The sequence below is a fragment of the Antennarius striatus genome, chromosome 16 (assembly GCF_040054535.1).
Source record: "Antennarius striatus isolate MH-2024 chromosome 16, ASM4005453v1, whole genome shotgun sequence".
Classification (NCBI taxonomy): domain Eukaryota; kingdom Metazoa; phylum Chordata; class Actinopteri; order Lophiiformes; family Antennariidae; genus Antennarius; species Antennarius striatus.
In genome coordinates this window covers 14,021,456-14,034,201 of record NC_090791.1, presented here as the reverse complement: position 1 = coordinate 14,034,201, position 12,746 = coordinate 14,021,456, and the positions used below count along the sequence as shown (strand labels likewise).

General features: G+C 40.2%; 1 protein-coding gene across 1 annotated transcript in view; it reads right to left on the bottom strand.

The window, feature by feature from the left end:
• aatka (apoptosis-associated tyrosine kinase a) overlaps nucleotides 1-10,101 on the bottom strand; it is a 32,026-nt gene extending 21,925 nt beyond the window's left edge. The window contains exon 1 of the mRNA XM_068335898.1: nucleotides 10,015-10,101. Coding sequence (XP_068191999.1) covers nucleotides 10,015-10,096 — 82 coding nt within the window. The 5' untranslated portion in view covers nucleotides 10,097-10,101. The remainder of the gene's footprint in view (nucleotides 1-10,014) is intronic.
• Between the last annotated feature and the right edge of the window lie 2,645 nt (nucleotides 10,102-12,746).

Sequence of the window (12,746 nt, the reverse complement as noted above, 5' to 3'; positions counted from 1 at the left end):
AACATTCAAAAAAGACAATCATAATAACAGCAGAAAACTCCGATGCTCCCCTTCTCTCTTGAAGCACTCAATCAAGTGGCCAATTTGCTTTTTAACCACCACTCACAAATTCTGTCATTAATTCTGACTTCTGCCACAGACACTTTGAATTTAACAGCCCTGTCAGTACCTCAGAGTACCTCAGTGTGGGGAATGCCTCTGAGAAGAAAATGACAAATTATGTTTCACCAAATTATGTTTCATCATTACATAGCCCCCGCTTAACGTCACAGGTCTTTCATTTTTTTGTCACACTGAATTTCCAGTATTTCCAGTACAAATTGACAATCTAGATTATGTATGTTGTAACCTTCATTAAATCTTCATTCGCAAACAAAAGGCTTATTAATATTAACCAGAGGAAACAAGAATGGAACTTTTTTTTATAAAAGCCTCATTTACAGAACAAATCTACCCTCCTACTGTGAAATAAAGTAGAGACTCAACAACACAGCCCCTTTAAATATTTGAGAAGCACACACAATTTCACTAGCTCTAAAGAGAAGCGAAAAGAAAGCACTTAAAGCCAGTTTCACGCTCAGTTTATTAAAAAGCTGTCTTCTTGACTACAGGAAGAGGAGTAATGTCCCAGCAGAAAGGAGTAACCTGGCCACTTCCACAATTCAGGTTACAATACGTGGACCTAAATGATAGAGTAACTGAGACAGAAATGTTTCTGCATGGTGAATAAATGAATAAATACGGAAGTCATGCCATTGCAGTTTTAGAAAGTTTGACTTTAGTTTTTTTAAGTCTAATTTCATTACTTACAGTTATGTGCTGTTACATCTGATTGGTTTCCCTCAAAAAAACAGCAGCTTGTTTGGTTTGGATTAACAAAAGAGAATTTCAGAGATGTAGAGAATCAGAGGCCCACCAAAGAAGAAGGAATGTACCATTTATGAGTGCTCAAGCGTGTATGTATGAAATGAGAGTGTAGTGCACGGCCACTGAACTTTTCATGGTAGATCATAAATAAAGGATGTGCCTGTGAGGTCTTTCTGTTGTGGTGCAGCTTCAGCTGAAGCAAATTAATGTCAGTTCCACATCTAATGTGATATTTATTAGGAGTAAGCCGTGCCATATGCGACAGAACTCATCCTGTATTTGATAAATCTCTTCAAAATGTGCATGGGCAGCAAAGGGAACGAGAACAAATAGGACAGGACTAACCTTTTGTAGCATTTAATCAATAGTAGTAGACCAACTGTAGATATCAACAATTACTCTTTAGACGAGATTGAAAACCAAGCCAACATAACCATAATGCAATTCTGACTCCTAGGAAATCTAATTTAAGATATGTACAATGAATTTCCTATTAGTCACAATGTTATTGATCAATATCAACAATTATTTTCCCATCTAGTGGAAAGGCTAGCTGTGTATATTCATCCATCTATTTTCTACTGGTTTGTCCGCTGTCACAGGTCACAGGGAGCTGGAGCCTATCTCAGCTGCCTTGGGCATGAGGCAGGGGACACCCCGGGCATGACGCCAGAGTCACAGATAAACATTCACGCACACACTCACTCCTACGTCAATTTGAGACCGGCCAATTAACCTGAAGCACATTTTTGGAGGAGGGAGGAAGCCAGAGAACCTGGAGAGAACCCACGCCGACACGGGGTGAACATGCAAACTCTGCACAGAGTGGGACTCGAACCTGGAACCGCCTTGCTGTGCAGCGACAACGCTACCCACTGCGCCACCGTGCCGCCCAGCTGTATTTAACCCAAATACACCTAGCCAGTGTTTAACATTGCTTACAACTGAAACTCATCAACACAATTATGTATTCAATGTGGACATGCTATAATTCCCAGTACTTGTGCATAATGTAATTTTTACTTGTATCAATTCCATATCATGATATATAAAACTTGATTATCATAAGTCATTATGTCAATGTTCGTAATTCTCTCTGTTCTCATAAAATGCCATTATAAGCTTGTTCAATGTTCAGCCATTTACCCTGGAGCCTATGATGTACATAACCAACCAACAATATTTTAGCATTTTAATAATCTGCAGACCCACATTTACAAATAAAATTTTTGACTTGTCAAAAAGTGATAATGATATTTTGATAAGGAAAGAATTACGTGAAACTAAGAGTGGCATATCTGAAAATAATATCTAAATAAGGGAAACTTATTCATGTCAGAGGTATCAGAAACAATTACTGTATTCTAACAATTGAAATGGGAATTTCTGATGTCAATAATTAAAGACATCTGTAACTAAAATTTTAACAGGTTGAGTAATTTCTAAATGTGAAAATAAGTACTGTAACACATCACAATTGTTTCGCAAGTCTTAATTAAACTCCATTGCTGCCAGTCTCACCATACAAGGACAGGGAGAAAAATTAGGTATGTTGATCAAGGCTGAGTGATGCCTCCCACTCTTATCAAGGCCAGGACAGAACCATGTGTCCCACAGGAGCACAGGTAGTCCTCGAGACAAGAGCATTCAATTTTACAAACAACCGCGCACCACCATATCAGACTACTGTAGTTCCCCTTAATCCCTATGCTGAGCATCATAACATTAACACCACATAGATTAAGATTTCACAAATCATGTCAAAATAACTCAGCAAATATCAGACTAAGTGAGCAGTTTCCTCTGATGTCGGATTCCATGTGGCATTTCCAGATTTCCTGTTTGTGCTTCATCTGCAGCGTTTCGTTCTCATTTTATCCACATCTTTGTGATCTTGTGAGCTGGAAACGAACCCACACTGTATTTGTGTTCATGGAGACATTCGCCAACATCGAGACTGCAGACAGTTCAGGTCATGTTGAGAGTTAGAGCCAACAAGAAGACTATAGACTACCTGTAAGAAAGCTATCACTATCTGCCTGTTATTTGAAATATTTTTTAATCATTGATGCTACTCTCCAGCACATCAGCGCATCATTCAAGTTAGTGCAGTGGAATATCTCAGTGTTTTAAAGCTTAGCCTAGCCTCCACATCCATGAGGATAAAATTCATTCAGCAGAGGTAGAGATGTAAAAGTTACATTATGGTACTACGTTGTTTTATTTCATTTACGTGTTGTTTTTATATCCCATAAATGTTTCTGGTAAGTCTTAGGGAACTTTCATATTTACAGTTGCAATGCATTTAAATAAACTGAAATGGCGATTATAAATCAAAATTTAATAAATAACAACTTACGAACAATTCAGCCTCTTGGTTGTGCTGTGTGTCCATAGATTGAGGACTATCTCTCTGAGAATCACACTGTGTTCACAGTGTCCTGCATGGGATAACCCCCGTGGCCACTACGAGCAGTATACAGACTACAGATTATACTTTGATGCAGCCCAGAAAAAAAAAACACCAGTAAATCGCTCTCGTCCTTTTCACCCCCTATTTGCAATCTACCTTTTTTTTTTTTTTACTTTAGTCGTCTTTTCTTACCGATATATTTATTTTGCATGCACCGATGCACAAACAAATGCAGCTTCTTGTTGTAGATCAAAACACCAAGTAATGACAAAGCTGCAAGGTGGGCGCTTTGCCCAAGAGCAGGGAAGAGAGGGATTGAATACGCAACTTCAACTGAAATTACTATTCAATGGATTGTAAACAACTAAACTTTGATCAGTGGTCATCGGCTGAAGTCCAACGTTAACATCCATCTAACAGGACTAACATTAAAGAAAACATCCAAACAACACTGGAAGCCATGGAAATACATCAGAATGTGGGAATGTGTTTGGGTGACGATGGTTTCAAGCTGTATATATGATTCAAAAAGCCTGTGGGATGTTTCTGTCAGCAGAGGTTACTGTCCCCAAAACAAAAAGGCTAGCAACCACCATCACTTAGGAGCTTAACTGGCTTTCCCTTGATTTCCCTCAACATTCCTAATGGGTAAACATGTAAATTTATGCCACTGTGAGGAGGAAAGTAAAGAGACATGCAGGAGCTGAACCAGCCCCAAATCTCTCTGAGGATGCATTTACATTCAAGACAGTGCTTCAAGGGGCAAACAGGCTCTACTATCTGCCCTGCCTGAACTGCACCAAGTGGCCTCCCAAAATACCACACACACTCTCAGCCGTGAGTGTGATGTTGGAAGAATGGGGGCAAGCCAAAGACCAAACACACTCCAACAGAAGAATTTGTACACAATATGTAAATGAACATTTATAGAAATGACAAAACTGCCAGAGCTGGATGGATACTTGACTGGAAGTTGATTAATGGAGATGTATCCTATTACAGAATTATAATGACAACAACTGACCAACAGTCATCAAATAAGAATTCCATTTTCAGGTAATAGTGTGAGGATAGACAAAATTGATTTTCTATTGCATGAATATATAAGAAACATTCAGGGTCAACTTTTGGCATCAAGAAGTGTTTGAGCACCTCATTTAAATGACATTCTATCCAATTAGGCATTGATGGACCAAGAGTGATTCATTTGCTCTACTCTTCTTTGCTTTGCTGTGATTGACAGCCACTGGCAGAACCAATGGGCTGGATTAAAGGAGAAGTCAGCTCTCCTCTGACACCGCCTGGCTTCCCAAGAGAGAAATACTGTAGGTCCCCCTTTAGCAGCACTCCTCTGAATCCCGCATGAAGAGGGCAGGGAGGGAAGGATGGAAAAACCTGAGAGTGCTGAACATGTTATGATGAGAAAAGGCTTGGTATAGAGACACGGAGGAGAAGAACTCTGCAGCACGCATGTGTACGGATATGTCTCAAGATGGGCTGACAGCGGAGGGAACAGCATGACATGATTAATGGCAGAGTACAGCATCCACCACCGTTTTACATCCTCTCTGCTGGTGTCTCACCCTTCTCTCTGTGAATGACTACAGATGGCAGAGCGATGCGCTGACCTGCAGAGACATGATAGCTTTCATTAACCGGGTGTGAGAGCCCATGGGGACCGCCATGAATCAGCATTACAGGCCTGTCATATCCGTCCACTGACAGTGTCAGGAAAGGGGACCAGAAAGGATCTTAATCATATTTCAACTTCATTTGGCAACATTCACGAAGTATCCGTGTGAAGGTGCTAGATGTAGATTAACACCATTTGTTTACATGGGGGGGGGGCTTCACTGGCTTTTGTTCAACAAAATGAGCAGTTGACTCAAATTTTTAAGAAAAAATTGTGATAAACTGATTTAAAGAATTTGGGGCTACTATCTGTATTATTCACATGTTCTAAAATCAAATCAGAGTACAATGAATGAGAGCAGATGTTTATTCTCAGGCGAAGGCCTGACTGACTACATTTTATGTATTCATGTACCAACAACAGATTTATTTTAAACAGATGGGTGAGACTGGCAAAAAGATACCCCAATTGAACACATTCAGGTTGAAACTCTACAACAAGGCCGAACATAATTTAAGGTGTGCTAATTAAAGTCATTGACACTGATGGTATCTGCAGGTGACCAAAGCTAAAAGCAAAGAAGAGGAACTTCTAATGCTTCTTTTACACTGATGGAATCAGCTCACCTCACCTTTTACTTAGCACAGCTGTACTACCGCCGCAGTGTAGCTGGTTGCCATAGCAATGCCCCACAAATATACCATGATATTATTTACAACAGACACACACACACACGCAGCTACTATGTCACCAAAAAAAAAAGGATGGTCCATAGCATGGTTTTCTGCATTGCCATAACGAACTATAGTAAATTGAGATACTGAGATCAGTCCTGTGACTTAGCTCGTAAGTCCAACATGTCGTAACTCAAACAAATTTTCCCCATTTAAAATAATCAAAATCATTTTAATTCCGTTCCAGCCTTGTAAAAAAGCTCCAAACCCCCTAAATTCTATAATTATATAGGATTATTATATATATATATGTTATATAAAGAATAAAAAAATATGAAAAGTACAAAATAAAGTATGAAAAGAAACCCAAAAGTCACAAGAACACACAAGCTGCATCTTTAGTCTACGAACAAGAATGAGATCCAGTCTCAGCTGATGTTGTATCCATCCGCCAACTAGCAGTGGTGTCCCGAAGCACGGCTCGTATCTCAGATTTTTTTTTACTCTGAAAAAATAAAATTTAAGCTAAAACGCCTCCTGCATATATACGCAAACTCTAATTAAAATGTTTAGTGGTGTAAAGCTTCGACTCCTGATGAAAATATTTTCTCATTACTTTACTTGGCACTCTGTGTCTCAAAAGCAATAATATGCTTATTCTCGTTTATAGAAATAATTAATTGAAGAGATGGATATTTGTTAAAGATATGGTATCTAAATCTTTGAAACTTATAGCTGTCAACTGTTTTTTTTCTCTGGAGAATGTAACGTCTAAGATGAACTTAACCATATGTGGTTCCATCTATTTCATCAGCATTCAGGCACAGACCTGACAGAACACAGTTCTGCACTCGGGACCTCCAGGAAGGAATGATTGGACCCTCGTGAGTTTAGGCCTGGCTGATAAACACAAATTAGATTCATGTGCAAACCATATAGAGACACAGAAATATGCTCTTGAAATGCCTTCTCATGGTCTCATGATGCACACAAAGACATGGTGTGTGTACATTTGTATGCAGATGGGTGTGAAAGTGTGTATGCGAGAGAGATGCTGAAGCAAAACAAGTTAGAGTGACTTAATACGGGAAATTACACACTCTATATTCCCCAATATTTTTCTCTGTTTTTTTATTGACATGTAAGTCGTGAATTCACAGCCACTTTTCAGCCATATTTTTTGGTTTGATTCCAGCTGGAACTTTTCTGTGTGGAGTTTGCATGTTCTCCCTGTGTATATGTGGGTTCTCTCCAGGTTGTTCCGCTTCCTTCCACCACAAAAACATTGAGCTTAGATGAATTAGTCACTTCAAATTGTCTGTAGCTGTGAGCGTGAGTGGATTTTCGTTAAAAGTACATATGGATTACTTTTATATTGAATTTTCTGTGAACATTATAAATTTAGAAATTTCTGGATCACCAAATCTGGGATATTAGTTGGATCCAGATCATATTTTCATACTTTAGATCTCATGGGAATGTCATTGTCGATTTTTTTGCAAATTTTCTTTTTTTTTTTCAAATCAACATGTATGTAATTGATCTATTTCAGGTTCTGGATCCTATAGGGTCACAGCAAAGTCATTCACAGAAATTAGAGCTGGTAAATGTATGCCCTTCTGTGGGGTATTCCAAGCAGTAGGAATAGCAAATTAAAATGTTGCGCAGGCATGCGGAACAGTCAGGTGCAACTAATGAAAAATTTGCCTGCCCTGTCCATGAAATAAGCAGCGAAAATCTAGTAATTGCCCCTATCTTACAAATTTAAAAATATGTTGATCCAGATGCTCCTGATCAACACCCAAATTTGAAGAATTGCTCCACATGGTCACACACACACACACACACACACACACACACACACACACACACACACACACACACACACGCACGCAGGAGACACTGTTGTTTCTGCATGACTGCTTAAATCCACTTCATTCTTATGCTCGTTCCCCGGAGGCAGACTTATGCAACTAAAGTGCTAGATGTAACATATGCAGATATGAATAATCAAATCGTCAGCAGCGGCTGGACTGTGCCGACTGATTCAGAGGGAGGAGCTCTCTGAACAAGCCACCATACAGTTTTTAACACGTTTCTCCTCTCCTCTATGTCCGCATCACTGTGATACAGCCAGCAATGGTGCATCCATAAGTGTACGAGGGCGGATGGAGCCTCCAATGCATGCGGACTGTGCATTATGCATGATGCTGTAGTGTAGAAGTGATTGAAGGTGTTAATTTTACCATTCATAACATGCACATTGGCTTCTGCTGCCATCTCCAGGCTTCAGAGGAGACTGCCCAAAGACGAGCCTCCCACAGCCCTGCATTGTCAGCTTATTGGTGAATCAGCGTTGCCTTCCAGGTCCGTCTGTCTTCTGCTCGCTGTGACAGTAAAGCAGTTGATGTTAGTTCTGTTTCGGGGATGCAGCCAGGTTTCAAATGTCTCCCCAAAAAGCTGCTCCCTCTCTAAATGAGAGAGGTCTTTGTGGTTTTGAAGCTGTACATTCAGGAGTACAGGGCAGTTATGACAGGTGTCACAAAAACTGTCAATAACCACCACCCCCCTACACACACACACACACACACACACACACACACACACACACATACACACACACACACACACACACGCAAAACTAGAATCAAATCAGGTTTGTACATGACATCCATCTCTGCTGATTTCTAATAACACCATGCTATGTGACGAGTGACCTGACAACACACTTTCTCTTTAAATGAGTGGGTGTGTGGGGAGGAGAACCAGCTATGGAGGGTTTCATGATAGTTGCTATGGGTCATAATTGTAAGTGTCTTTACTTGATTCTAGTCAGACAGCATGTCCAGCCACTGCAGCTGATTTTCAACGCTTGTACAAAGGACTCCTGCGTTTCAAGTCTTCAGCACCAAGCATAAAAATCATTGCCCGCCCCCCCACCCACCCACCCAAACCCCTCCACCTACAGCATTGATCTTCAGTTCAATGACTAGAAATGAACAGGATTGCTGGTAAGGGGCTGCTCTAATGCGAAACATACATCATCACGGCAACAATAGGTAATGGTCCAGACCCAACCTTGAAGTTCAGATACATACGAGCTACATGTGCTCTGCTCCACCCTCCACCTAAAACTAATCAATCCAGATCATGCATTTAATTCAGGCTAGCCATTTGCCGCAATCAGTCTGAAGAAAAAATAATGAGAGTACATTTTCAAAATGTACAAGAACAAATATCAATACAATTAAAGTAGAAGAGGCCCCAGAAGAGCCTGATTTAACATTCATTTTGGTCATGATTCAACTGGGAGCAATTTGCCTGGCTTAAAATTAATAGGATGCACTCCTCAGGTAGATCTGTATCATATTTAACCAAGCTGAGCTGAGTATGACCACCTCAGCATCCGCCACGCACATAGAGGACTGCTTCTGTCGTGGACTTTCAAATATCTAAACCACTAAATAGACAACCTGTCCTCTGTGATTATATTTCAAAGCAGAAATGATCATCAAATGACAAGATACAAAACAAATTCTTCATACCCACAACATCATTTCGGTGACCCATCTTTTGTAATGTGGATGAGCAAATGTTCTGAATGATTTCTGAAAGTTTGCACCAAAAAAGTGTTCCACTGATTCAATAAAAATAACAAATAACTGTCATGTTGTGCACTGTCGTCAAGAAGGAATGAGCACAAAACCCTCCCACCTCCATGGGGGAAAGGCCAGCTCATAAAAATATCCAAATCAACTTTCAACTGATTTTAGTCATAATGTAAAAGATGAATGAGAGGTGGGGAGTCGGGTAGATGAGGCCCCTGTGATTGGACCAAGACATGAGTTTAGCTTGAGGAGGACAGAGAGAGCCTCTGACTGCCATTTGTATGTTGAGCACGCTGCACTCGGTTGCTAGTACTGCATCCATGTTCACACTCTTGCACAAAGATATTTATTCTGCTGTAAATGGAGCCAAGACACTGTCTGTCAGCAAGGGTTCTCTGTAGCACTGCAGCAGCACCTGGGTTCTCCTTCACCAAGGGTGCCCCCCCACCCCCAACCCCACTCACTCTCCCACCAATAAACCCAGGGATGATTAAACACTGCATCCAAATGGGGCACAGAGCAGCTAGAGACACACACCTCTGTCATATGGAAGTCAGCCGCCATGCACAGGAACGGACGTGTAGGATGACCATCCATGCAGACGCGCTGGTGGTGATGATAATGGTTCTAGGTGCTGGAAAAGCTCAATATGATGGATGTGCACATCAAGATGTCGTGTATAGCCTTGCGTCAAATCCCAAATATAATTATGATGCAAACTGAAAATCGAAATTAGGTATGCAGAAAAAAAAACCAAAAAAAAAACAAACAAACCCAAAACAACCCCGACCTCCTCCAAGTCATCAGTGCGACCCTTACCTGTGTCAAAGTGGGAGCTGAAGGCAAAGCTAGGATTGAAAAATGCCGAAGACATGACAGTCACATGTAGGGCCAATAGCATCCTCCTCGTTGCGTTGCGGGAGAGAGCAAAAGCTGGAACACGAAAAGGTCAAGAACGAATTCCCGACTCAGGTGCGTTTCAGATCTGTAGTAGAAACAGCAGTGCGCAACATTTGATTCCACTTGGCAGAGAGAATCCTGTCCACCTTCAGCTCCAATAGACTTGCAGACAGATGTTGACATTTGACAACATCTGTTGGTTTATCTGTTTGACAGCAAAGACCCGTCTCTCTCTCTCTCTTTCTTTCATTTGACCGCTATTCTGCATTGGCTTTACTTTAACCTATACGCGTGAAACGTCCATTATTTACACCAGTTCTATTTTAATGTAAATCTTGCAATCGCCAAACATTTGGTTATCTTCCATCTGTGATTCTTTCAGAATAAGGAACCTGGATGTTCATTCCCTGATTCTGGTGAAATGCTGTTTATTTGTTTGGGGGTTTTTTTGGTCCTTTTTCCTTCCTTAAAATGCGTCGGTTGCGATGCGCATTTGGGTTTCAGCTTCTGCACGGGGACGACGAGCACGTCTTGCACCAGAGTCCAGTCAAATGAAGTCCATGTTTCCGTTTTGTCTTTTCAAAATAAAATCATGCATAACAAAAAACAAATATTTTTCCTTTTACTTTGAAAGTAACATCCTAGTAATTTCTGGTGGAATAAACCTGTCAACAGAGACGCGTGCCGTCGTGTTTTGCGTGTGTTAATCGTGGCATTTTGGCGACGTCATGAAGAGGATATTTTAATGGACTAGGCACCATACTGGTCATTAAATTGGCTCACGAACAGACGGGATGCAGGCAACAAAGGAAGACATCACGCATGTCTTTGGACACTAAGGAACGTTTCGTTTAAAATCAAATTAATTAAATGAAATGAAAAGGTCATAGGAAGGGACAGCAGGGTAGCTGATGGGGTAAAAGGTGCGAGTCGAGAAGTTGAACATGACGAGGGAGGACGGATAAGAAATGGCAGGAGTCCCCCTGCTGGTTGTCAGCAGTACTGCAGCCAGTGTCAGGTTCATCACCGACTTCTAAGTGAACAAGTGCTTCTGAGAAAACCTGGCATTTCAATCACTTTTGGGTGTATGGAAAGCTTACTTTGGACCATTGGAACATGAATAGTTTATACTGCAGCCAATTAAATTCAATCCATCATTCAAAAATCAATCAAAAGCAAAAAACGGGATGTTTCAAACTTACACATTCAGCACTGCATGCTGAACACTTACGCAGTCATGACCTAAACGTTTTAAAATGGTAAAAAGAAAAAATGACTTTCACCATTTTTATTACATTGAATTGTCGATATATAAGTTTTGGGGTTTTTTTACATTTGAAAGTTGAAGAAGCAGTTGTGTGGCATTTTATTTGTGTATTTTCTTTTTAACCAGATAATGCATCTTTGTTTGCGACCTATTGTTTAGCGCAATAATGTCAATAAAGGAATTCAGATAATGCAGGCTGGTGTGTTTCTGTTGGATGCACACTAGAGAGCAGCATTAGATCACTGCTGGAAAGCAACTTGAGCTCTCAGCAGGGAAGAGGAATCATGCTTCAAACTCTTCTCTCTCATCAGCAGGATGCAGCTGTTTATTTAGCTTCATGTAAATTAAGAACTTGTTTTTCAGATCTCTAAAGCCACACTTGACTGACTTAAAGAAAAGAAACAAACAATATGTTATCTTGTAAAAAAAAATAAGGTATGAAAAATTGGAAAATATCCATTTCTATCTTGCATATGCGTGTTTATATGCAGTAGTTTGTCTGTGAATGAAAGCAACATTACATGTTTAAAATCCCTGTCTTCTCTCCTCATTGTCTCTGTACTCCCCACAGTTTGACCCTGCTCATTTCTCTGCTGCACCATCAGATGTCTTTTTGGCCCACATTTTCACCCACAATTCCTTCACTTAAGTATTAAGTATGTCTGATCTCACAAGATTTCTGACCCACACGCTTTCCATTCATGCAGCGTCTGCAAGACAAGTGGTTGTTCCTAACTGTGACACAAATGTCAATGATGGACATTATCTCACTTGGTATAACCATCTTCTTGGTGATGTTCCTCAACTTATTCTCAGATTATATCAAAGGCAGGTTTCACCTGACTTTTCAACAAGGTTCCACTCAGACTGACTCAGTTCTAAAGCCTCAAGAAAGCTAAATTATCACCTCATAATAAAGAGCTCAGAAATAGGAATCCACTAATGTATGACCTGTAGCTGTATCATAGTAATTCTCAGTGTGACAAAACCTCCTCACTAACTCCTGCTTTCTGCCTCTATAACACATTATCTAATGCACGGTTTGACCGCCGTGATTGGGACTGTGAAAACGACTGGAGAGAACTTCCCTCAATAAATTCTTGAAAGACCAAAAGCTTAGTGACTGACCTCTACCACTTGAAGTGAATAGATAATTAAAGAAAAGATCAGATATATTATTGACATTGAAGACAGACGTGGACAGTGACATTGACATCACAGGGATTTCATCAATGTAATAAAGAATTTTAGAAAATAAACATATCATGTTGATATAAAATAAAGACCTGACATAGGAAACACTAGTGTTTCAATGTCATTTCACTACATTTTAGTCATGTGTCAAATATTAAGGTGGAAAGTTACAACATCAATATTTTTATGG